The 27,657-nt window shown below is 44.3% G+C and overlaps 1 protein-coding gene across 1 annotated transcript in view; it reads left to right on the forward strand.

Annotated features, from left to right (window-relative positions):
* The window catches only part of golga1 (golgin A1), a 298,924-nt gene that overhangs the window by 20,368 nt on the left and 250,899 nt on the right, over nt 1-27,657 (forward strand). The window contains exon 3 of the mRNA XM_034169655.1: nt 22,963-23,053. Within this exon, the coding sequence (XP_034025546.1) occupies nt 22,963-23,053 (91 nt within the window). The remainder of the gene's footprint in view (nt 1-22,962; nt 23,054-27,657) is intronic.

The following is a 27,657-nucleotide window of genomic DNA, read 5'->3' on the forward strand; positions in this document are numbered from 1 at the left end:
CAGGCACATGACCTCCCATTTCCTCCAACTGTCCATCACGTAACCCATCACATGTGTCCCGGCAGGACAGGTCAGGTCCTCCGCTCCCGAGTGTCTTGTAGAAAAAATAGTGTCAATTGCGTTCAGAGACCACTTGATCAGATCCATTTTTGCTGTTTCCAGAAGAGCAAAGCTGGCAGCCTCACAGACAACACACCACAGAAGCAGGAAAGATAAGGAGGGAGGGAGAGAAGAAAAATGCGACCGTCTCGGCCGAGAGCAAGAAGGCAAAAAAAAAAGATTAATCCGCTACAGAATAATTATTTTATATACAGCGTCCTGCACACAGAGCAGGTGGAATTGTGTGTGCAGGAGGAGAGCCACTCCAAAAACAGCCTCTCAGGTCCTGCGTAGCTGCCAGGCGCACAGATAATGGACTTTTAGCAGACTCGTAAGCACTGCGCAAATGCCTTTAAGCCGTCGCAGTAACTCGAACACAATCTGCGCCACGCTGTTGTTGCTAAATTTTGAACTTATTGAAATTAGCGCCACGCTCAGAGAGGAGCCTCATTAACTGAAGATAATGCCTCTAAGAGCCACGGAACTCCCACGATAGTTGAAGAAACCCTCTGGTAGCAAAGAAAACATGCTGCGTGGCTCATTATTCATCCTTCATTATTTGCTGGGACCAGGGCTTAAAGCCCCTTTCACACCCGGGTTGCCTCCAGTTGCTCCTTGTGGCGTCATGATGATGCAGGAATTTCTACATCAGGTGCGCGCAGCAGGGGCAGAGAGGAGGTGAGAACGCAGCCTTCAGGTTCTGTGTACAGAGAAGTCAGAGTGCACAGTTTGGCTGCAGTCAGAGTGCACAGTCTGTCTGCAGCCAAACTGTGCACTCTGACTTCTCTTCTACTTTATATTTGTTCTTGTGCTGAGCTGCAGGGCTGCGCTCTGAGTTCTATTATAGTTTATCTTTCGTCCTTTGACCGCGAGATGTGAACGAACTGTCCGTGAGTAAATGTGGAGATGTCTGGAGTTCTACTTAATGGGGACATGTCCTGTCTCTGGCAGTCAGTCTGTGAGCAGGACTTATGTCCTTTTTTGTCCTCTTTTTTTTTTTTTTAACACTGTGATGAGAGTTTGAGGGGAGAACAAGGAACTAACTGCCTGCAACCAGACAGTTTTTTTTTTTCTTTCTTTTAATTGTTCACATGTGCGCGCATGAATGAATCGTCCGTGAGTGGACTGGAGATGTCTGGACTTTTTAATGGATGTCTCTGGCAATCAGTCTGTGAGCAGGACCTTTATGGATTTTATTTAAACACATTTGTGAGAGAAGAAACTGCAGCTGCTTAACAGTGCCTCTCTTCACCAGACAGCTCTACACAGAGAAGAGCTATAGCTTTGGGAACAATGGAACACAGCAGGAATCATAAATTGGCGTCGGGTAACATTGTCTTGTGAGTGTGTGGCTTCCAGTCACGCTGAGTACCGTCCTGTTGCTCTGACTTGCGCTGAATCCACTTAATTCTGCGTCGAGCAGAGGATGCAAAAAAATTAAACATGTTAAATTTTTTTGTGCCCTGCGTGCTGTTGTGGCGCCGAGCTGCATCATTTCGGCACGAGGTTGCTTCCACGCGTCATCGTCATAACAATGCACGACAAAACTGGGAGCACCTGAGAGCAGCCCTGGTGTGAAAGGGGCTTAAGCCTCTCTCGCTCTCTCGTAAAGTGGCAATTACACATTTGTATGAAAGGAGGGGGAGGGGTGTTAACAGGGCCTCTAAAGCCCCATTCACATTGGCGTATTCTTAGAGCTAAAATAAAATAAAGCTTTTATTTGAGAGAGAGAGAGAGAGAGAGAGAGAGAGAGATAGATATGAAACGATGACGGTCAGCTTTGCGACATGGTGAACAGTCCTCATATAATGCAGTATGGTAAAGTGAAGCAATGATCTTGCAGTATTTTTAGTTCCAGAAGAACAATGGAGCCCGGCGGGAGGTGTGAAATGGTGCGCAGTACGGTGTTGGGCGGGCTCACTGTAGCTGACAGTAGCACGGCACTGCGTGTACTCGCGTGAAGGCTCCATGCTGTGCTGTACGCTGAAGAAGATTAAACATGTTTAATTTCTTCTGTCGTACGTGCGTAGCCCTCAACATACTGCTGCGTATTGAGAGAAAAAAAACTCCACGTAAAGTGGGTGGAGAGCTGCTTATTGCAGCATAGGCGATACGCTGTAATGAGCAGCTCTACGAATACGCCAATGTGACAGGGGCTTAACTGTGAAGAGAGGTTGTTTACATGCTGAAACAAATTCCGAGGGAGTCAAACTCCTTTTAGGTAAAAGGTTTGTGTTGTAAGCTTTGTGTAATAGCAGACAGAAGGACAAAACGCATATACATTTTGTATATATTGTTCAAAATGTGCATTTGAGTTTATTTTAGAATGTTTGTTTATTTTTGTACATTCTTTTTACAAGACCCCAAATTACCTTTATAAAGTGTCAAAATAGTTGTTCATTATAGTTTGCTGTGTGTTTTGAATGAATGTGTGAAAATTATTTTTCGCTTTTTTTTTTTTTTTTCTTATTTGTGATTGTAAACCTTTATTACACTTATAAAACACTTCTATGGCATATACAGTGAGGAAAATAAGTATTTGAACACCCTGCGATTTTGCAAGTTCTCCCACTTAGAAATCATGGAGGGGTCTTAAATTTTCATCTTAGGTGCACGTCCACTGTGAGAGACATAATCTAAATAAAATAAATAAATAAAATCCGGAAATCACAATGTATGATTTTTTTTTTTTTTTTTTTTTTTATAATTTATTTGTATGTTACTGCTGCAAATAAGTATTTGAACACCTGTGAAAATCAATGTTAATATTTGGTACAGTAGCCTTTGTTTGCAATTACAGAGGTCAGATGTTTCCTGTAGTTTTTCACCAGGTTTGCACACACTGCAGCTGGGATTTTGGTCCACTCCTCCATACAGATCTTCTCCAGATCTTTCAGGTTTGGAGTTTCAGCTCCCTCCAAAGATTTTCTATTGAGTTCAGGTCTGGAGACTGGCCAGGCCACTCCAGGACCTTGAAATACTTCTTACGGAGCCCCTCCTTAGTTGTCCTGGCTGTGTGTTTGGGGTCATTGTCATGCTGGAAGACCCAGCCATGACCCATCTTCAATGCTTTTACTGAGGGAAGGAGGTTGTTTGCCAAAATCTCAGAATACATGACCCCATCCATCCTCCCTTCAATATGGTGCAGTCGTCCTGTCCCCGTTGCAGAAGAGCATCCCCAGAGTATTATGTTTCCACCCCCATGCTTCACGGTTGGGATGGTTTTCTTGGGGTTGTTCTCATCCTCTAAACATGGTAAGTGGAGTTGATTCCAAAAAGCTCTATTCTGGTCTCATGACCTTCGCCCATGCCTCCTCTGGATCATCCAGATGGTCACTGGTGAACTTCAAACGGGCCTGGACATGTGCTGGCTTGAGCAGGGGGACCTTGCTGCCCTGCAGGATTTTAAACCATGACAGCATCATGTGTTACTAATGTAATCTTTGTGACTGTGGTCCCAGCTCTCTTCAGGTCATTGACCAGGTCCTCCTGTGTAGTTCTGAGCTTTCTCAGAATCATCCTTACCCCACAAAGTGAGATTTTGCATGGAATCCCAGACCAAGTTAGATTGACAGTCATCTTGTGTTTCTTCCACTTTCTAATAAATAATCATAACAGTTGTTGTCTTCTACCAAGCTGCTTGCCTGTTGTCCTGTAGTCCATCCCAGCCTTGTTCAGGTCTACAGTTTTGTCCCTGGTGTCCTTAAACAGCTCTTTGGTCTTGGCTATGGTGGACAGGTTGGAGTGTGATAGATTGTGGACAGGTGTCTTTTATACAGTTCAAACAGGTGCAGTTACAGGTTAAGAGGGCTTCTTAAAGTGTCCCTGCTACGCCATGGCGTTTTTTACATATTCTTGAAAAATAAAAAAAGCTTTTTCCACATGTTGTCTTTGTTTATTGCCATAAAATTACACTGAACAAGTATTTAGACGTGTCCCATCTGAGCATTGGATTTTTCCGCCTCTGAGTTGACCTACTTTTTTGCTGCGACGGATGTGACGTCATTCGAGTAGATGTCTCGCAGCGCATCTCTGTTTACCATTATGGCAGACACGGACAGTGAAGGCATAGTGCGTGATTATAGCGAAGATTTAAGTGACATATTGATTGTTTTTGAAGAAGATGAGGAAGCTTCTGATGAAGATATTAACGGTGTAAATAATGATGGCTCCTGACATCAGCAGCGCTGAGGATGACGACACAGAATGGTTTGTTCACTCACCACTTTCTTATAAATGATCATTTATTCCTCGCACGGTGTGTTTGTGTATGAAAAAATTATTTCAGCAGCACAGTGTGCTTAAATTCAGGAGTTTGTTCTAAAATCACTGAAAATAAAGTACATTCTGTATATATTTAATCATTTATAAGTCAGTTTCTTGTGATTGCTAATTCTTCACTTTTTATTCAAAGCAAATGATTGCAAATCTTTATCTGAAAAGCTGTAGACTCACATGGGATGGGGAAAAAAGATTACTAAATAAATGAAAATTTTACTTCTATATCTGTTGTCAAATTTTATCAGGCATAATATTTTAGAAAAATGTTTATGCTAAATTGAGACTTTCCTGTCTAAAATACACATACAGAACATCTGTAATCAAATTGTATCACATGTAATCTACTTTGAATGAACAGACATCTGAACAAAAAAAAAACAGGCTGTTCAGTTTACATGCCTATGTATATTTGGAAACACAAAAATGTCAATGTTCTGTTTTTACTATCCTGATTTTAGCACAATACATGATACTATGTACGGACACTACATTATGTACGGACACTACGGTTTCTAACTGCTAGTGCCCAAATGTTCATTTCAAATGAGAATTGAAAAACAATTTTCTTGTTATGAATAAAGACTAAGTGAGACTACTGTTACACACCTTTTGATCCACTGACATCCTTTGGGTAGAGGATTGTCCAGGGCTATGTACGGACACTACAGGATTTTGGTGAACAAAAGGTGTGGTCAGAAAACTCAGATTTTTGGAAAAACAAACAATACAGATTCAATGATATTCAACATACTGTTAATACAACTGTAAGTCCTCAATCTGAATGAACAATAACCAGTTTATTTGAACATATTTTATTATTTCAAGGCCTTTACCTTACAAGTGCTTACAAAACGAAAAATTGTAACACCGCAGGTTTATCTGGGAAAAAAAAAAAAGTCTGAAATTAAATACTGTTCTATGTTCATATAGATATGTCATCATGGTTCAGATTGGTTACTGTGCATACCTGAACCTGAAAAACGTAATTACAAAAATGAAATATCAAGTAATGCTGTATCAGTTGAATCCGATCTCTGTCAAATTTGGAAGTTGAGGGCATCTTTTGGCAACAATGGAAATTACAATAACTCCATACTTTTGAATGCACAGTTTATTGTAGATTGGGCTATAACATCAACACTTGCAGGTTGGTCAACTTGATTGTGATTCAGCCGAGTTATAAAAGAAAACATGTCAGGTTAAATTTGGAAATATACCATGTCTTTTGATTACTTATACACACACAAGAAAAACAGAACTTTTCTATTTGGATAAAATATGTTCTTTGCAACACAAAGTGGTTTTGTGTTTCCACTGTTAACCTGTAGGAGAAGCTTTTGTCAAGGTTCTGAGTTTATTTTCCTGTTATCTTTGAGGAGAGACATTCTGACTGGTCTGGAAAGTCTGACAGTTAAAATGTCAGGTAACGTATGGTTCCAGGAATACTTTCTGAGGAAACACTGAATTATAGATAGGATTCACTTTGCTGGAATGTGGACGCTGACGCGTGTTTCAGGAGACGTCCCCAGGTGGAACCGTCAGGTTAAGCCTGGTTCACACAGCAGGATAATTAGGCAGATATCGGACCCAATCTTCCCCTTCCTACAATCTTAAGGACGCCCCGACTGTCGTGATGATGCTAAAGATAATCTTATCAGATATTCCTGCTGTGTGTGGTGTGTTTAAGAGCTCTCTGATCTGCTCGAGTGCTCAGACAGCAGATTGGGGATATTCAACACGTTGGATTGTCTCGGCCTGATATTGCAGCGTGTGTGGTGTCCTCCAATCACAAACAGGCACGCAGTCTGCTGAATGTGACGTGTAGCCAATCAGAAAGCGAGGTGACGGATGCACGGAGCGGAAAATAAAATCATAACAGCTGTTCCTGACTTACTAGAAAGTCCGGTGGTGGCGCTGTCTCCACTCCTTTAAAGAACGCCTTTTCTTTTTCTTGTCATTTTTTCCCCCCTCTGTTTTAAATGGTCCACAAACTATCTCCGTCTGTTTACTCTGAAGTCACATTTAATCTCGAGAGATTTTGTGAGATTTGCTGTCTGACCTGGGAATGTTGGTGTGTGAAATCTGTTGGTGTGTGTTGTTTTCACCGCATGGCTGAACACCACACACTGTTAAATCTATGACTTTTTTTTAATCTCCACGTGTGTGGTCGCTCAGGTTTTGCAAACCTACAGAGAATTTTAAAATCCTACCATGTGAACCAGGCTTTAGCAGTGTCACAGTCTGTTCACTTTGAGACCTCAGCCCCTTTGGGAAAGAGAATGAATGTACTTTCCTGGGATTTATTCTGAATGCGGCCAGGTTCACGAGGTTGGGTCGTGTTTATAAAATAGGTAGCTTACTTTTTTGTGGTAAAGATGGTAATGAATTAAGCGAAGCTTGTATAATGAGTTGGAATGGTGTGTGAGTCCATAATGTTTTTAGAACCTTAGAACTCAACAGCTTTTAGAAGAACAACTCAACCCTTTTATTTCCTGTTAATTATGTAGTTTTTAATGTTAAGTTACTGTCTTAATGTATTTACAAATTGTTTAGGTTCTTGTTATCATATACACACTTTTATTTTTATTTTGTTTCTACTTCTATTTTGTCATTTGGTTTTTAAATGGACAACAATGGAAATGGTAAATGGACTGCATTTGTGCTTTTCCATCTGCATCAGACACTCAAAGCGCTTTACAATAATGCCTCACATTCACCCTGATGTCAGGCTGCTGCCATGCAAGATGCTCACGACACACCAGGAGCAACTAGGGGATTAAACACCTTGCCCAAGGGCCCTTAGTGATTTTCCGGTCAGGCTGGGATTTGAAGTGATGATCCTCTGGTCTCAAACCCACCGCTTAACCACTAGACCATCACCTCCCCTAAATTAGTGGAAATAAGTGTTTTCACTTTCTTGTCTCATCCATGTATTTACAGTTATATTATGAACTTAATAAATAAATAAAAGTGTAAGACTAGATGAGCTGGTTTAGTGGGTGAACACGGGGCTGTTCCTCACTGACGCCAGGGTTTCTGGTCGTGGAGAAAATGTTTATTTCCCTGGAGGTTTTTGTTTCCCCTGCAGACTTTCACCTGTCCTACCCATTTCATAACTATAGTTTTTAGTTTGTTTTTTGCTTAAATATTGATTTATGCAGGGTTCTTCCTTTAGTGAAATCTTAATGGAGAAAAATAATATAAACCTCCTGTGGGTTGATGGAATTTATTTATTTGGTTGGTCTGAGATTAAAAAAAAGTCTGAACAAATATGTTCATAAGATTGAGGGGAAAGTGTTATATTCAGTTAAAGTAATCAACAAGAAATGGGTAAAGTATTGGTGCAGCTGGGGCTCATCCCATGTGGCGTACCTTACAAAACTTGTGGCTCTTAAACTGTCAACATTTATTCACATTAGCATTGCTGGTCAGTCATCGTGAGTGTAAACCATGTGGTGCCAAATGAAGCAAAGTGAGCGCAGTGTTCTGGCACATTGGCAGGACATTGGAATTTGTTGATCATAATTTGTGCATAGTTCTGAAGTATATAGAAAATATGAGGTTATTAAGTGTTGGGGTGGACGATGTGACCTAAAATTGACATCGCTATATTTTTCACTTTTTGGACAGTGATGGTATTGTAACCCCATGTTACTAGTTTTGCACTAGATGGCCCCTTTAATACTTTAATTATGTATTTATTTGGGAGCCAAACAGAGGTCCGGCCCTACGTGGTTGCACTGCTTTAGCCCAGGCAGCAGTCTGAGTGAGAGGCAGTCGACAACCCCAATTCCAGTGAAGTTGGGACGTTGTGTAAAATGTAAATAAAAACAGAATACAATTTTCAAATCCTTTTCAACCTATATTCAATTGAATACACCACAAAGACAAGATATTTAATGTTCAAACTGATAAACTTTATTGTTTTTGTGCAAATATTTGCTCATTTTGAAATGGATGCCTGCAGCACATTTCAAAAAAGCTGGGGCAGTGGTATGTTTACCACTGTGTTACATCACCTTTTCTTCTAACAACACTCAATAAGCATTTGGGAACTGAGGACAGTAATTGTGAGTGTCATGATTGGGTATAAAAGGAGCATCCCCAAAAGTCTCAGCCGTTCACAAGCAAAGATGGGGTGAGGATCATCACTTTGTGAACAACTGCACTAAAAAATAGTCCAACAGTTTAAGAACATTCAATTGCAAGGAATTTAGGGATTCCATCATCTACAGTCTATAATAGAATCAGAAGATTCAGAGAATCTGGAGAACTTCCTACACGTAAGCCGCAAGGCCGAAAAACCAACACTGAATGCCCGTGACCTTCGATCCTCAGGCGACACTGCATTAAAAACCGACATCATTGTGTAAAGGATCTTACCGCGTGGGCTCAGGAACACTTCAGAAAACCATTGTCAGTTAACACAGTTCATCGCGACATCTACAAGTGCAAGTTAAAACTCTACCATGCAAAGTGAAAGTCATACATCAACAACATCCAGAAACACCGCCGCCTTCTCTGGGCCTGAGCTCATTTGAAATGGACAGATGCAAAGTGGAAAAGTGTGCTGTGGTCTGATGAGTCCACATTTCAAATTGTTTTTGGAAATCATGGGTGTCGTGTCCAGTGGTGGGCACAGCTAACCAAAATGTTAGCTTCGATAACAGATAATCAGCTAACTGAAAGGTTTTATGAAGCTAAACCGATAAACCACCCAAAAAATTATCAGAAGCAACAGCTAACCAGTAACTGATAACTTTCAGTGTTGTCTCCGGTACACTTGCAACTAACAAGCTGAATCACTTCTGGTAGCATCAACGGTGACCACAGACCCAAACAGTGAGTCAGCACTGCTGTCTTAGTGCTTCCTCTCTACTCAATAGCAGTGTCGGTATGAGGCGGAGGTCTTGGAAAATAAAGCAGTGCTGACTTATGGTTTTGATTTATAAATAAAATTAATACTGATAGAATAACTCCATTAATGTCAATTCTGTCATTTGTACAAATATAATATACGAGGTCTGTCCATAAAGTATCGTACCTTTTTATTTTTAAACTGTATAGATTTGATTCATGTGTTTTCACGTTAGACAAGCTTGAACCCTCGTGCGCATGCGTGAGATTTTTCACGCCTGTCGGTGACGTCATTCGCCTGTGAGCACGCCTTGTGGAAGGAGTGGTCCTGCCCCGTCGTCGGATTTTCATTGTCTGGAAATGCTGGAATGATTTGGGTTTTTTTTTTCCATCAGAATTTTTTTTAGAAGCTGTTAGAGACTGGCACCTGGAAACCATTCGAAAAATTTATCTGGCTTTCGGTGAAAATGTCTCTTATATCTCACTCGACTGGTAAGCATTGAAAGCCGAGATAGGCATGTCCCAACTTGTCCTCTGACACGCCGAAACGGAGGCGTTCTTTGTCTCGCTCGAACAGCGAATCGGTCGTGACGCACAAAGCCTCCGCGCGGCTTTCCATGACAAAATCTCTTGTTAAAAGTGAAATCTGCCGGAAAATGGTTGATGTCCAGCTCTTGTGATAACCAGAGAAAGTGCACACGACGATCCCAGCTCCACACAGCCATCCGTTTAGAAATAATCCGGTGGTTCGTGCTTGTCGTTGCGGCTCGGAGCACGGCTCGCAGAGCGCCATTGTGGGCCGTCCTTAAAGCTGTAGTTACAGTCCTTATTCTCTGTGAAGCCCGTAAAATTTTCACTGAAAGCCAGATACATTTTTTGAATGGTTTCCAGGTGCCAGTCTCTAACAGCTTCTGAAAAAATTCTGATCGAAAAAAACCCCAAATCATTCCGCCATTTCCAGACAATGAAAATCTGACGACGGGGCGGGACCACTCCTTCCACAAGGCGTGCTCACAGGCGAATGACGTCACCGACAGGCGTGGAAAAACTCATGCATGTGCACGAGGGTTCAAGCTTGTCTGACGTGAAAACACATGAATCAAATCCATATAGTTAAAAAAAAATAATAATAAAAAGGTACGATACTTTATGGACAGACCTCGCATAACACATCTTTTAATTTTAAATAATGCACTACTATGGGGAATAAGTTTCATTACACTAGAAGTCTTTCAGAAAGCGCTGTAACTAGGTTTAAGGATATGATTCCTTCTTTATGTTCTCTAATGCCATATACCAACACAGTGCAGAGTAGCTACCTAAACTCTGTAAGTGAGATAGAGTATCTCGTCAATAGTTTTACATCCTCATTGAAGACAACTTTGGATGCTGTAGCTCCTCTGAAAAAGAGAGCTTTAAATCAGAAGTGCCTGACTCCGTGGTATAACTCACAAACTCGTAGCTTAAAGCAGATAACCCGTAAGTTGGAGAGGAAATGGCGTCTCACTAATTTAGAAGATCTTCACTTAGCCTGGAAAAAGTCTGTTGCTCTATAAAAAAGCCCTCCGTAAAGCTAGGACATCTTTCTACTCATCACTAATTGAAGAAAATAAGAACAACCCCAGGTTTCTTTTCAGCACTGTAGCCAGGCTGATAAAGAGTCAGAGCTCTATTGAGCTGAGTATTCCATTAACTTTAACTAGTAATGACTTCATGACTTTCTTTGCTAACAAAATTTTAACTATTAGAGAAAAAATTACTCATAACCATCCCAAGACGTATCGTTATCTTTGGCTGCTTTCAGTGATGCCGGTATTTGGTTAGACTCTTTCTCACCGATTGTTCTGTCTGAGTTATTTTCATTAGTTACTTCATCCAAACCATCAACATGTCTATTAGACCCCATTCCTACCAGGCTGCTCAAGGAAGCCCTACCATTATTTAATGCTTCGATCTTAAATATGATCAATCTATCTTTGTTAGTTGGCTATGTACCACAGGCTTTTAAGGTGGCAGTAATTAAACCATTACTTAAAAAGCCATCACTTGACCCAGCTATCTTAGCTAATTATAGGCCAATCTCCAACCTTCCTTTTCTCTCAAAAATTCTTGAAAGGGTAGTTGTAAAACAGCTAACTGATCATCTGCAGAGGAATGGTCTATTTGAAGAGTTTCAGTCAGGTTTTAGAATTCATCATAGTACAGAAACAGCATTAGTGAAGGTTTCAAATGATCTTCTTATGGCCTCGGACAGTGGACTCATCTCTGTGCTTGTTCTGTTAGACCTCAGTGCTGCTTTTGATACTGTTGACCATAAAATTTTATTACAGAGATTAGAGCATGCCATAGGTATTAAAGGCACTGCGCTGCGGTGGTTTGAATCATATTTGTCTAATAGATTACAATTTGTTGATGTAAATGAGGAATCTTCTTCACAGACTAAAGTTAATTATGGAGTTCCACAAGGTTCTGTGCTAGGACCAATTTTATTCACTTTATACATGCTTCCCTTAGGCAGTATTATTAGACGGTATTGCTTAAATTTTCATTGTTACGCAGATGATACCCAGCTTTATCTATCCATGAAGCCAGAGGACACACACCAATTAGCTAAACTGCAGGATTGTCTTACAGACATAAAGACATGGATGACCTCTAATTTCCTGCTTTTAAACTCAGATAAAACTGAAGTTATTGTACTTGGCCCCACAAATCTTAGAAACATGGTGTCTAACCAGATCCTTACTCTGGATGGCATTACCCTGACCTCTAGTAATACTGTGAGAAATCTTGGAGTCATTTTTGATCAGGATATGTCATTCAAAGCGCATATTAAACAAATATGTAGGACTGCTTTTTTGCATTTACGCAATATCTCTAAAATTAGAAAGGTCTTGTCTCAGAGTGATGCTGAAAAACTAATTCATGCATTTATTTCCTCTAGGCTGGACTATTGTAATTCATTATTATCAGGTTGTCCTAAAAGTTTCCTAAAAAGCCTTCAGTTAATTCAAAATGCTGCAGCTAGAGTACTAACGGGGACTAGAAGGAGAGAGCATATCTCACCCATATTGGCCTCTCTTTATTGGCTTCCTGTTAATTCTAGAATAGAATTTAAAATTCTTCTTCTCACTTATAAGGTTTTGAATAATCAGGTCCCATCTTATCTTAGGGACCTCGTAGTACCATATCACCCCAATAGAGCGCTTCGCTCTCAGACTGCAGGCTTACTTGTAGTTCCTAGGGTTTGTAAGAGTAGAATGGGAGGCAGAGCCTTCAGCTTTCAGGCTCCTCTCCTGTGGAACCAGCTCCCAATTCAGATCAGGGAGACAGACACCCTCTCTACTTTTAAGATTAGGCTTAAAACTTTCCTTTTTGCTAAAGCTTATAGTTAGGACTGGATCAGGTGACCCTGAACCATCCCTTAGTTATGCTGCTATAGACTTAGACTGCTGGGGGGTTCCCATGATGCACTGAGTGTTTCTTTCTCTTTTTGCTCTGTATGCACCACTCTGCATTTAATCATTAGTGATTGATCTCTGCTCCCCTCCACAGCATGTCTTTTTCCTGGTTCTCTCCCTCAGCCCCAACCAGTCCCAGCAGAAGACTGCCCCTCCCTGAGCCTGGTTCTGCTGGAGTTTTCTTCCTGTTAAAAGGGAGTTTTTCCTTCCCACTGTAGCCAAGTGCTTGCTCACAGGGGGTCGTTTTGACCGTTGGGGTTTTACATAATTATTGTATGGCCTTGCCTTACAATATAAAGCGCCTTGGGGCAACTGTTTGTTGTGATTTGGCGCTATATAAAAAAAAAAATTGAATTGAATTGAATTAATTCTGAATTTTTGTAACAGACAAAAACAGGTGCCAAAGGGATTATGGGTAAATGAGCCTCCGCTAACACTGATTGGTTGACTCATTCATTCTATGTAAAAACCATCACGTTAATGTGAGGTGTGTGTTGTTTACATATAAATGTGCTTTTGTAAAATATGCCATTTTTTTATTTGTTAAAAAAAACAAAAAAAAAACAAAGCCAAAAAGTTGATTTGACAACATTCTGAAACCATCACAACCGTCTGAAGAGTTGATTTGACTGATATAACACTGCCATCTACTGGTGCCCAGATGCTTAGTACTTAAGGCGAATACTGCCGTGAACACTACTGGCCAGTAGATGGCAGTAGAAACCCTGAAAACTTGCAGTTTTCATACAGATCATTTATTAGTCCAAAAAAATAATCCGTCCGTGTCTGCTACTGTTTAAGAAGCATGGAATTTAATAAAGACAAACTGAATTTCAGACATCTTATATATATTACTCTGGAACAAAGAGGACAGTCAGTGTTTGACAAAAGCAAGATGTTAAAGAACATGAAGTGTTGCAGCTCACAATGATTCCAGTTGAAAATAATGGAGAAGCAACCTGGTGTGTTCAGTTGATTATAGGTTGAAAAGGATTTGCAAATCATTGTATTCTGTTTTTATTTACATTTTACACAACGTCCCAACTTCATTGGAATTGGGGTTGTAGGATAGCGCTCTGTCCCTGTGAGCACACAGACTGCAGTCTGAGTGAGAGGCATTCTACTATAGCGCTCTGTCCCTGTCATTACCCAGACTGCAGTCTGAGTGAGAGGCTGTCTACTATAGCGCTCTGTCCCTGTGAGCACCCAGACTGCAGTCTGAGTTAGAGGCAGTCTACTATAGCGCTCTGTCCCTGTCATTACCCAGACTGCAGTCTGAGTGAGTGGCTGTCTACTGTAGCGCTCTGTCCCTGTTATTACCCAGACTACAGTCTATGTGAGACGCTGTCTACTGTAGCGCTCTGTCCCTGTCATTACCCAGACTACAGTCTATGTGAGACGCTGTCTACTATAGCGCTCTGTCCCTGTCATTACCCAGACTGCAGTCTGAGTGAGTGGCTGTCTACTGTAGCGCTCTGTCCCTGTTATTACCCAGACTACAGTCTATGTGAGACGCTGTCTACTATAGCGCTCTGTCCCTGTCATTACCCAGACTGCAGTCTGAGTGAGTGGCTGTCTGCTGTAGCGCTCTGTCCCTGTTATTACCCAGACTACAGTCTGAGTGAGAGGCTGTCTACTATAGCGCTCTGTCCCTGTGAGCACCCAGACTGCAGTCTGAGTTAGAGGCAGTCTACTATAGTGCTCTGTCCCTGTGAGCACCCAGACTGCAGTCTGAGTGAGAGGCAGTCTACTATAGCGCTCTGTCCCTGTCATTACCCAGACTGCAGTCTGAGTGGGAGGCAGTCTACTATAAATGCCGCAATACGTGCCCAAGGGGTGCTGTATAAAGGGAGCAGGGGGCCTAAAGCCCCTTTCACACCGGGGCTGAGCTTCCTGTGGTGTCACTGTCTGCGTCAGGTGCAGCAGGAGGCAGAGAGGAGGTGAGAACGCAGCCTGCGAGTTCTCTGCACAGAGGAATCAGAGTGCAGTTTGGCTGCAGACAGACTGTGCACTCTGATTTATCTTCTATTTTATATTTGTGCTGCAGGTCTGCGCTCTGAGTTCCGTTATAGTTTATCTTTCCTACTTCGACCGCGAGAAGCGCTTGCGAGATGCGCGTGCGCACGCGCGTGAATGAACCGTCTGAGTGGAGATGTCTGGAGTTATACTTGATGTGGACATGTCCTGTCAATCAGTCTGTGAGCAGGACTTTTATGGACTGTATTTAAACACATTTGTGAGAGAAGACCGAGGAGCTGCTGCAGCCAGCAGCGCTTTTTTCTGTGCCCTTAGTTTTTACTGCATTGTGTACACGGCGTCGTCATGATGACGCACGACGCAACTCGAAGCGGGCCAAAGTAGGCGTTGTATCGCGTTATCTGATTGGTTGTTATTGATAGAAGGCGTCGCTCGATTGGCTAGCACTACTGCATGCGAGGTGTACTCAGCTCCACCAGCGGTCAACTCGGCTCCACCAGCGGTCAACTCTGCATGTGGTACAGCTCAGAAAGTGGTACCATATACACTCAACAAAAATATAAACGCAACACTTTTGGTTTTGCTCCCATTTTGTATGAGATGAACTCAAAGATCTAAAACTTTTTCCACATACACAATATCACCATTTCCCTCAAATATTGTTCACAAACCAGTCTAAATCTGTGATAGTGAGCACTTCTCCTTTGCTGAGATAATCCATCCCACCTCACAGGTGTGCCATATCAAGATGCTGATTAGACACCATGATTAGTGCACAGGTGTGCCTTAGACTGCCCACAATAAAAGGCCACTCTAAAAGGTGCAGTTTTATCACACAGCACAATGCCACAGATGTCGCAAGATTTGAGGGAGCGTGCAATTGGCATGCTGACAGCAGGAATGTCAACCAGAGCTGTTGCTCGTGTATTGAATGTTCATTTCTCTACCATAAGCCGTCTCCAAAGGCATGATTAGTGCACAGGTGTGCCTTAGACTGCCCACAATAAAAGGCCACTCTGAAAGGTGCAGTTTTGTTTTATTGGGGGGGGATACCAGTCAGTATCTGGTGTGACCACCATTTGCCTCATGCAGTGCAACACATCTCCTTCGCATAGAGTTGATCAGGTTGTCAATTGTGACCTGTGGAATGTTGGTCCACTCCTCTTCAATGGCTGTGTGAAGTTGCTGGATATTGGCAGGAACTGGTACACGCTGTCGTATACGCCGGTCCAGAGCATCCCAAACATGCTCAATGGGTGACATGTCCGGTGAGTATGCCGGCCATGCAAGAACTGGGACATTTTCAGCTTCCAAGAATTGTGTACAGATCCTTGCAACATGGGGCCATGCATTATCCTGCTGCAACATGAGGTGATGTTCTTGGATGTGTGGCACAACAATGGGCCTCAGGATCTCGTCACAGTATCTCTGTGCATTCAAAATGCCATCAATAAAATGCACCTGTGTTCTTCGTCCATAACAGATGCCTGCCCATACCATAACCCCACCGCCACCATGGGCCACTCGATCCACAACATTGACATCAGAAAACCGCTCACCCACACGACGCCACACACGCTGTCTGCCATCTGCCCTGAACAGTGTCAACCGGGATTCATCCGTGAAGAGAACACCTCTCCAACGTGCCAAACGCCAGCGAATGTGAGCATTTGCCTACTCAAGTCGGTTACGACGACGAACTGGAGTCAGGTCGAGACCCCGATGACATGCAGATGAGCTTCCCTGAGACGGTTTCTGACAGTTTGTGCAGAAATTCTTTGGTTATGCAAACCGATTGTTTCAGCAGCTGTCCGAGTGGCTGGTCTCAGACGATCTTGGAGGTGAACATGCTGGATGTGGAGGTCCTGGGCTGGTGTGGTTACACGTGGTCTGCGGTTGTGAGGCTGGTTGGATGTACTGCCAAATTCTCTGAAACGCCTTTGGAGACGGCTTGTGGTAGAGAAATGAACATTCAATACACGAGCAACAGCTCTGGTTGACATTCCTGCTGTCAGCATGCCAATTGCACGCTCCCTCAAATCTTGCGACATCTGTGGCATTGTGCTGTGTGATAAAACTGCACCTTTCAGAGTGGCCTTTTATTGTGGGCAGTCTAAGGCACACCTGTGCACTAATCATGGTGTCTAATCAGCATCTTGATATGGCACACCTGTGAGGTGGGATGGATTATCTCAGCAAAGGAGAAGTGCTCACTATCACAGATTTAGACTGGTTTGTGAACAATATTTGAGGGAAATGGTGATATTGTGTATGTGGAAAAAGTTTTAGATCTTTGAGTTCATCTCATACAAAATTGGAGCAAAACCAAAAGTGTTGCGTTTATATTTTTGTTGAGTGTAATAATGCAGTAAAACTACACGCTTAAAAATAAAGACCATGGGAAAAAAAAATGCTGATTGCAGCTGCTGCTCCTCTCTGTGTGGAGCTGTCTGGTGAAGAGAGTGACTGTGAAGCAGCTTCTTCTCTCACAAATGTGTTTAAAGAAAATCCATAAAAGTCCTGCTCACAGACTGATTGCCAGAGACATCCAGTAAAAAGTCCGGACATCTCAAGTCCACTCAGACGGTTCGTTCACGCAGTCACATGTGAACAATAAAGAAAGGAAAAAAAACTGTCTGGCTGCAGGCATTAATTCCTTGTTCTCCCCTCAAACTTTTATCACTGTGTTTAAAAAAGGACATACGTCCTGCTCACAGACTGATTGCCAGAGACAGGATATGTCAACATCAAGTAGAACTCCAGACATCTCCACATTTGCTCATCTCCATCCGTCTCGGCCAGCTTACACTCGGCCGAGATGGATGCACTTTTCTCTTCTCCCTCCCTCCTTATCTTTCCTGCTTCTGTGGCGTGTTGTCTGTGAGGCTGCAGCTTTGCTCTTCTGGAAAACGACAAAAATGGAGGGAGCAACTGGGAGCAGCCCCGGTGTGAAAGGGGCTTAAGACGGACCCCTGTGGAACCCCAAATTTCATGTCACTAAGGTTAGAGGTAGTGTTACTGTACAAAACACAGTGAGAACAAGTGGTCAAGTATGACGTCAGCCACACAAGGGCACTCCCAGTAATCCCAAAATGATTTTCCAGCCTATCAAGTAGACTATGATGATCCACGGTATCAAATGCAGCACTGAGATCTAACAGCACCAGAACCGTAGTGGTGTCTGAATCCATTGTAAGCAGAAGATCATTCACCACTTTTGTGAGAGCCGTCTCTGTGGAATGATATTTTCTAAAAGCAGACTGCAGTGGCTTAAAGAGATTATTCTCAGTAAGCTAGTCTACGAGCTGCCGTGACACCACTTTTTCCAGAATTTGAGCAAAATGATACATTTGATATCGGCCGATAGTTTTTCAATACACTGGGGTCAAGAATAGGTTTCTTAAGTAATGGTTTAATCACTGCAGATTTGAAACCTTTAGGAACAGATCCAGAAGTTAAAGAAAGATTAATAATTTCCAGCACAGTCGGCCAAAGAGTGGTCCACAGGTTCTTCCTCGGTGGTATCACAGTAAGGCCCCCCCCCAAACAGGTGGTCGTGGTGCTGTGCTGCATCGTCTCTGGGTTTATCTTCTGGATCATTCTGATCCTCACAGATTCTCTAGTCCACATCGCGGCGACTGAATGATCGTTTGCCTCTCATCTTCTTTTATGAGGGGTGATTGAGAAGCCTTGAGTCTGACCCAGAAAAAGTAGGATGTGGTTCTCCATCTTCTGTTTTCTGAGAAACTAGCATTTCTCAACATGGCACCATGTGAGACAAAACTTCACACACACTCCAGAAATGATGTTTTGATGCTGCTCACTTGCTGGCTATCAATCTGAAATGTTCTGAATGGTACAGACCAACACAAGGTAGGGCCACAGCAAAAGTGACTTTTGCCTCCAGGTGGCGCTATAATGAAGAGAAATGTATTTTCTGAACTTTTTTTGACCAAAACTCCAAAACAGTACATCGCACAAACAAAATTTATGACATCCACAGATTCTGTGGAGTGTGACAAACAGGTATGTGAGAATTGTGCTTTTTTACGCATTTTGAAACTTCTGCCAAAGTGTTTTTTGTGGGATGTAAATCAGTCTGTTTTGAAAGCGTACGTTAGATGTCATAAAAAACAATTTACGACAATCATATGCTATTTCAGTGCTACTGTAAATGGACGTGAATTGCTGTAAATCGGTAAGCTAAAACAAACAATAAAAAAACAAATGAAAAAAAAAACTTTGTTTTGTGATTGGGCCAAACCAAAAAAAAAAAAAGGTCAAAATCTGCAGAAAGACGTTAGAAAGTGACAAAACTGATTTGGATGCAGGAACATTGACAGAAAAGCAGGCATCAGGTGTGACTGGACGTTGCAAGGTTCAGGTGAGTTGTTCTGCTTCTTTCTTCAGTAAGTTAGTGATTAAAGGACATGTTGCACGTTATTTAACGTCCTGGTTAGCAAGATGACTGCAAGTCTGTCCGTGCACATGCGATAATTATTACTGGTCGCTGATGCATTGTATTCGGTGTTTTGCCGTTGTGACTCTCGACCTGTCTGGCGTTCCGTGACTCGTGCGAGAGGTCGGTGTCAGCAGAGTTCCAGTGTCAGGAGCTCAGCACTCAGTGTAAACACATCTCGTGAAGTACGGCCAATAAGACAACATCGGGGCACAGCAGAAGTCCGTCACAAGTGCTACACCTCCTCTAGATAACACACTCAACTTGGGAGAACATGTAATCATCATAATCACCTGTGAAGTCGCTAAATTAATGTCATCCACATCCTCACTTTGCCATTGTTTACATACGCTGTGAGACAGCGGAACTCTGCTGGCACCGTGGTGCATTCTGGGAAGTGCAGGCGGCTGCCAGGGCCATTATGGGAAAAGCTGAAACAGCAAATTGCAAATTATTAGTGACGGAGAAACCGAAATGTATTAAACCACTGAATTAATATGAAGCAGTTGTGTTGAAATGGTTCAGTGTTTTGAAGCATTTGATACAATTAAATGTGGCGATGTCTGCTGGCCAATCTCTAACACAGCACTTGCATGGAACCATGAAACAGGCACTGTTATGTGTGTTAAATAATAAAGGTTCTATGGACATCTTGAAATTTTTGACTATATTTTTGTTTAAAGACATCAATGTTATACTTGTGTTATAATGTGTAACGTCGTAAAATCCTGTCTGTAATAGAGATATAAATTGTGAAATGCTTGTGTGTCTCGGGAATGTTATGACCACAGTTGTCCAAAATGAAGGGGATTTGGGGGCTTCAAAGGCTTTTATTTGAAAACAAGATAATTTCAGCGGTGTTCGGTTTCAGTCTGTTCCTCTTCTCTTCAGTTTTGGAGACGTCCCTCTCACACGGCACAGAGGTTGGTGACACATGAAGACAGATTTTGTCCAGCCTGTAGAGAGTTGGATGAACAGCTGCCTCCATCCTCCTTATCTCTCCGTGCACATTCACTGCAGAAAATGGTTCTGGGGAGCATTAGCATGGCTAAAACCCTTCAGTCCCCAGCCAGGACCCTCTTGACCCCCCCCCCCCCCCCCCCATTTTAAGCATTTTTCTTTATTTGCCTCTCACGTGCCTGGACAAATCTTTTGATATTGGCCACGCCCATTTTTGTTTTTCCATTTTTACATAGTATAGTAAAATACGTAAAATCTGTAAAGTCTGTCTCGTCCCAAGCACAAATGGAAAAATGGCAAAAATTGACCTAAATACAGGCACTGAATTGCATTAAGTTCACTTTGTTGCAATTGTGGATCACATCTGAGTTGAATCTGACAATTTGGTGATGACTGCATAACGTGGGCACGCCTTATTATGCAAATGACACTTGAATGACACTTTTATGCTGTTGTGTGATGGCATGACAGCACAAAGAAGGGTGACACTGGACAAGCTTCTGAGGAAGGTGGGCTGTGTTGTTGACACTGAACTGGCGTGTCTCACAGGAGTGGCAAAGAGAAGGACCTTCCCCAAGATGCTGACATGGTGGGTGTCACAGCTGTTATTCAGTGGATGTGCTGCAAAAAGAAAGGACATTTTGGTTGAAGTTTGTCCTCTTGACGTTAAACTTGAAGCGATAGCACCATTGCCGTGTTCTGCCGGTCAGGCCCATATCCTGGGAGTCGCATGGGCCCCGCGGGGCTCGGGAGCCGGTCTGCGTACGTACCACAACCATTACATACGAGGTCTGTTAGAAAAGTAACGGACCTTTTTATTTTTTTGCAAAAACTATGTGGATTTGAATCATGTGTGATTGCATCAGCCAAGCTTGAACCTTCGTGCGCATGCGTGAGTTTTTTTCATGCCTGTCGGTTGCGTCATTCGCCTGTGAGCATGCCTTGTGGGAGGAGTGGTCCAGCCCCCTCGTCAGATTTTCATTGTCAGGAAATTGGCTGATCGACTGCCGCTTTGCTTCATCAAAATTTTTTCAGAAAGTGTGAGAGACAGCCAAGTGGAAACCATTTGGAAAATTCAGATGGCTTTCGGTGAAGATCTAATGGGGATCACACAGATTAAGGACAATTACAACTGGATTAAAGACGGCCCATAGCGGCGGATGGCGCGCCGCGCACCGAGCGGGGATGGACAGGCTCAAACGACCAGATCATTTCCAAAGTGAACGCTTTGTTGATCCGGGATGTCGTCTGACTACCAGAGAAATGGCAAGACAGCTGGACATAGCACTTTTTCGGCACATTCCACTGTTACAGGAGTTTTTGTAATGGAAAGAGGAGCGGAGAAATTCGCCACAGAGCCGCTCATTGCGCGCGACGAAAGCACCTCTGTGTTGGTCTCACAGGACATGCCCTAACATGCCCAGCTCTTGCACCATTCGGAAAATTCAGACGACTTTCGGTGGCTTTTCAGTCGTGTGACTATCTGAGACATTGTGGACGAGCTGGACATGCCACAACATGTCCTGTGAGGCTTCATCACGGCGTTGCTTTTTGTTGTGTGCCCTGCGCTTCCGTCCTGACACGCGATTTCCTCCACATGTCTTTTCATGCCGAAAAAGTGCTGATGTCAAACTCTTCTGCCATTTCTGTGGTAGTCAGACTCCGTCCCGGATCAACAAAGCGTTTCATTTGGAAATGAACGGCACATTCCACTGTTACAGGAGTTTTTTGTCATGAAAAGACATGCGTTAGGGTTAGGGGTTCACCCTGGACTGGGCGGTGACTGAAATCTATATATCAAATCTCTATGTATGGCCTATAGCCCCAAATTGGATCCATTTTAAATGTGAAAAATCTGTTTCCATGGCAACTGTTGCCAAAGGAGGTTGTACATCAACTGCCCTCCATATCCAGTATTGAAGAGCAGACCCTAAGGGATAACTGTGCCAAATTTCATGCTTTTATCACAATCTGAGCAATTCTGCTGCTTTGGTTCACCAGTCACCTGATGTCCTCAGTGGCTCTTATTTATCTTGTCTGCTTTTCTCAAGCAATCTCATGAACATTTCTTTCCCACTTGATGTGTAATTTAGTGAGTTCCTGTGTTGTGTGTTGCTGGTGTTCCTCAGGGTCTTTGTGTGCCCAATATTTCTGCATGATATTGAGCCGGACTTTGTTTGAGTAAAGTTTCTTTTTTCGTTAAATGTTGTTGAATTATGTTGCAGGTCTTGTTTTGTGCATTGAATAAAGTTTGTTTACATCGTGTTGTGGTTTTCTTTTTTCTTTCCCCCAACCTCTGTGCATGTATAGTGATTGTATGCACCAAAACTGGCAAAACCAGGTATATATATATATACACACACAGTTGTATGTAAAGGTTTGGTCACCCCTGATGATTTCCATGATTTTCCTTTATAAATCATTGGTTGTTTGCATCAGCAGTTTCAGTTAAATATATCATACAGCAGATAAACAGTGTGATATTTGAATTAAATATTGCGCTTTTTTTTTAAACGTGTTGCAGGCATCCATTTCAAAATGAGCAAATATTTGCACAGAAACAATAAAGTTTATCAGTTTGAACATTAAATATCTTGTCTTTGTGGTGTATTCAACTGAATATAGTTTGAAGAGGATTTGAAAATCATTGGATTCTGTTTTTATTTATATTTTTCATTGTACATGTTCTTTGCACATGTACAAAGGTGAGGTTCCGTAAACGTCCTGTGAGACAAAACATGAGTCCGAGCTGGCCCACCACCAAAATGTTCTGCTTTAAAAGATCTTCATATTGATGTTTCTCTGTCTGCTCCCCAAACAGACGGCGACCAGCTCCGTGACCTTTGCCATCTATCTGTGTGTTTTCAGGCATCTGATGGCAGCAGCTCCAGGGACGACCTGTCTGCTCAGCTCCTCAGACGAAATGAACAGATTCGGAAGCTCGAGGCCAAACTATCAGGTCGGACGTTTCTCAGTCTTCAGACCATCAGCAATCAGGATGAAAACTAAACACTGAATAACAGCAACACTGTCCCCTCATCATAAATGCTTCTGCACTAATAGGGCTCCACAATTTGGAGAGAAAGTCAGCTGGTGAATATTGTGTCAAATATTGGTGTTGGAGTCTAAACAGAGCAGCCTGGCACTAACCCCTAGAAACGTCACTGACACTCATTATTATTATTATTATTATTTTTTTTTTTTTTTTTTTTTTTTTAAGTGTTATTTCTCCCATCCTGAATCAGGTGAGACCAGGCATGACATCCTGTGACACTGATAAAAAGCAAAGCTAGCTTCAGGGCTAAAGGCATTAAATGGCATTAAAGGCATTAAATGTCCTTCCAAATAATTTGATGGTAGACTGGCAGAATTAAGTTATTGATGGGGGTCTGCTCCAATCAGCGTCTGTGTCATTGTACTAGCGAGTAAACATTTTGAGGACAAGCTGATGGCACAGATGGCTTTTTTGAGGGGATGGGTTCAATGTGTAAGTAGAGGTGTGAACCTGATTGATCAGTAATTGGAAATCTTCCTGCTGTTAATTTTTTTGATAACAGCTCAGCAGTTATACTCTGAAGGTGGGCTGTTGTATTTATTAAATAACCCTTTTTGAAAATCCATCAATCCATCCATTTTCTTCCGCTTTATCGGGAGACGGGTCGTGGGGGCAGCAGCTCAAGCAAAGCCGCCCAGACTTCCCAATCCACACACCTCCCCCAGCTCCTCCGGGGGAACCCCAAGGCGTTCCCAAGCCAGCTAAGAGACGTAGTCCCTCCAGCATGATCTGGATCTTCCCCGGGGCCTCCTCCCGATGAGACGTGCCCAGAACACCTCTCCAGCGAGGTGTCCGAGGGGTATCCGGAAAAGATGCCTGAGCCACCTCAGCTGGCTCCTTTCGACATGGAGGAGCAGCGGCTCAAACCCAAGCTCCTCCCGAGTGACCGAGCTCCTCACCCTATCTCTAAGGGAGCCCCCAGCCACCTTGCGGTGGAAACTCATCTTGGCCGCTTGTACTCACGATCTTGTTCTTTCGGTCATGAGCCAAAGCTCATGACCATAGGTGAGGATCTGAACGTAGATCGATCGGTAAATCGAGAGCTTTGCCCCCCCCGCTCAGCTCTCTCTTCACCACAACGGTCCGATACAGCGACCGCATCACTGCAGACGCTGCACCCATCTGTCTGTCAATCTCATGCTCCATCCGTCCCTCACTCATGAACAAGACCCCGAGATATTTAAACTCCTCTACCTGAGGCAATGACACTCCACCGACCTGAAGAGGGCAAGGCACCTTTTTCCGGTCAAGAACCATGGCCTCGGATTTGGAGGTGCTGCTTCATCCTGGACACTTCATACTTGGCTGCAAACCGCCCCGGTGCACGCTGAAGGTCCTGGTTTGACGAAGCCAACAGAACCACATCATCCGCAAACAGCAGAGACCAGATTCTGTGGTTCCCAAACCAGACCCCCTCTACATCCTGGCTGCGTCTAGAAATTCTGTCCATAAAAATAATGAACAGAACCGGTGACAAAGGGCAGCCTGGCAGAGGCCAACGTGCACTGGAAACAGGTTTGACTTACTACCGGCAATGCAAACCAAGCTCCTGCTGTGGTCGTACAGGGACCTGATAGCCCTTAGCAAAGGACCCCGGACCCCGTACTCCCGGAGCACCTCCCACAGGGCGCCTCGAGGGACACGGTCAAATGCCCTCTCCAGATCCACAAAACACATGTGGACTGGTTGGGCAAACTCCCATGAACCCTCGAGCACCCGATGGAGGGTGTAGAGCTGGTCCAGTGTGCCACGACCAGGATGAAAACCACACTGCTCCTCCTGAATCCGAGGTTCGACTATCGGTTGAATTCTCCTCTACAGCACCCTGGAATAGACCTTTTAAAAAATGTAATTTAAAATAAAAGCATGTCAGGGTTTTTAATTGTCGTTATTGAAGCTGATAACGTCCAGATTAGGCATGTGTAGATTAATTGATGTGAATCAGTATCGAGATACAAACGTGAGCAATGCAATTGGATCGATTATTTGACGGGTGGAATTGTGATGGATCAGTCACTGCCTGCTCGCAATGATTTTTTTTTATTTTTTTTTTAATCAGGAGCAGGGGTGTATCATCTCTGGTAGTGTTGAGGTATGTATTGAATCATCAGTGATGAGATTCACTTGCCTGGTCCAGATCTTTTGCTCTCAGTTGGTACACCGTAAATGACTGCTTGATCACATGTTCAAGTGTAATAAGCCTTGAGTTTTCAGCAGGAATTGCTCAAAAACACCCAAAGGTTGAGTAAAACCAATCCAAAGTATATATGAAGGGAATATATGTGCTCAGTCTATTATAAGACTATAGATGCCATGGTAACGTGGTTCAAGTCCCCCGACCTGTTGATGCGAGCCCTCAGGTGTTATCTGAAAACCAGGGAAGAGGAGAAAGACCAAGATCCTGACCGACAGAAGCTTCCCGCAGCAACCACTTCAAAGTCAAAAGTCAGTGTCTTTATTTGTCTCCCTAAGGAGAAATTTGCCTTGGACAGAGGCAAAACAACACATCCGGTACATAGCACCCATACATCAAAAACGACATAGTAAATCAAAGTTAAAAAATAAATACACAATATTATTAACATCTTTGTGCAAATTCCGCAATACATAACCTTATACTATCTTCCCTGAACTATCTGCTGATTTATGAGCTTCACTGATAATGGAATAAATGGATGTTTATATCGATTATATTTACAAAGAGTTAAGTAAAATATATTCAGAGTGCAGTAGATGAGACTCATCTGATAAAATATTGTCTGCACATCTGAGAACTGCCTGGTCAAACAACTCTTGGGGAGTCTGTGAGGCGTGGGCGTGTCCTCCTGCTGGCGATTAGTCTGTGAGGCGCGGACGTGGGTGTGTCGTCCTGCTGGCGATCAGTCTGTGAGGCGCGGACGTGGGCGTGTCGTCCTGCTGGCGATCAGTCTGTGAGGCGCGGACGTGGGCGTGTCGTCCTGCTGGTGATCAGTCTGTGAGGCGCGGACGTGGGCGTGTCGTCCTCATGCTGGCGATCAGTCTGTGACGTGCGGACGTGGGCGTGTCGTCCTGCTGGCGATCAGTCTGTGAGACACGGACGTGGGCGTGTCGTCCTGCTGGCGATCAGTCTGTGAGGTGCGAACATGGCTGTGTCCTTCTGCTGGCGATCAGTCTGTGAGGTGTGGGCGTGTCCTCCTGCTGCCGATCAGTCTGTGAGGCGCGGACGTGGGCGTGTCGTCCTGCTGGCGGTCAGTCTGTGACATGCGGACGTGGGCGTGTCCTCGTGCTGGCGATCAGTCTGTGACGTGCGGACGTGGGCGTGTCCTCGTGCTGGCGATCAGTCTGTGACGTGCGGACGTGGGCGTGTCCTCGTGCTGGCGATCAGTCTGTGAGGCGCGGACGTGGGCGTGTCCTTCTGCTGGCGATCAGTCTGTGAGGTGTGGGCGTGTCCTCCTGCTGGCGATCAGTCTGTGAGGCGTGGGCGTGTCGTCCTGCTGGCGATCAGTCTGTGAGGCGTGGGTGTGTCCTCGTGCTGGCGATCAGTCTGTGACGTGCGGATGTGGGCGTGTCGTCCTGCTGGCGATCGGTCTGTGACGTGCGGACGTGGGCGTGTCGTCCTGCTGGCGATCAGTCTGTGAGGTGCGGACGTGGCTGTGTCCTTCTGCTGGCGATCAGTCTGTGAGGTGTGGGCGTGTCCTCCTGCTGGCGATCAGTCTGTGAGGCGCGGACGTGGGCGTGTCGTCCTGCTGGCGGTCAGTCTGTGACATGCGGACGTGGGCGTGTCCTCGTGCTGGCGATCAGTCTGTGACGTGCGGACGTGGGCGTGTCCTCGTGCTGGCGATCAGTCTGTGACGTGCGGACGTGGGCGTGTCCTCGTGCTGGCGATCAGTCTGTGACGTGCGGACGTGGGCGTGTCCTCGTGCTGGCGATCAGTCTGTGAGGCGCGGACGTGGGCGTGTCCTTCTACTGGCGATCAGTCTGTGAGGCGCGGACGTGGGCGTGTCCTTCTGCTGGCGATCAGTCTGTGAGGTGTGGGCGTGTCCTCCTGCTGGCGATCAGTCTGTGAGGCGTGGGCGTGTCGTCCTGCTGGCGATCAGTCTGTGAGGCGTGGGTGTGTCCTCGTGCTGGCGATCAGTCTGTGACGTGCGGATGTGGGCGTGTCGTCCTGCTGGCGATCGGTCTGTGACGTGCGGACGTGGGCGTGTCGTCCTGCTGGCGATTGGTCTGTGACGTGCGGGCGTGTCGTCCTGCTGGCGATCGGTCTGTGACGTGCGGACGTGGGCGTGTCGTCCTGCTGGCGATTGGTCTGTGACGTGCGGACGTGGGCGTGTTGGTCTGTGAGGCGCAGACGTGGGAGTGTCGTCCTGCTGGCGATCGGTCTGTGAGGCGCGGACGTAGACGTGTCGGTCTGTGAGGCGCGGACGTGGGCGTGTCGTCCTGCTGGCGATCGGTCTGTGAGGCGCGGACGTAGACGTGTCGGTCTGTGAGGCGCGGACGTGGGCGTGTCGTCCTGCTGGCGATCGGTCTGT

Source organism: Thalassophryne amazonica, chromosome 5, assembly GCF_902500255.1.
Source record: "Thalassophryne amazonica chromosome 5, fThaAma1.1, whole genome shotgun sequence".
Classification (NCBI taxonomy): Eukaryota; Metazoa; Chordata; class Actinopteri; order Batrachoidiformes; family Batrachoididae; genus Thalassophryne; species Thalassophryne amazonica.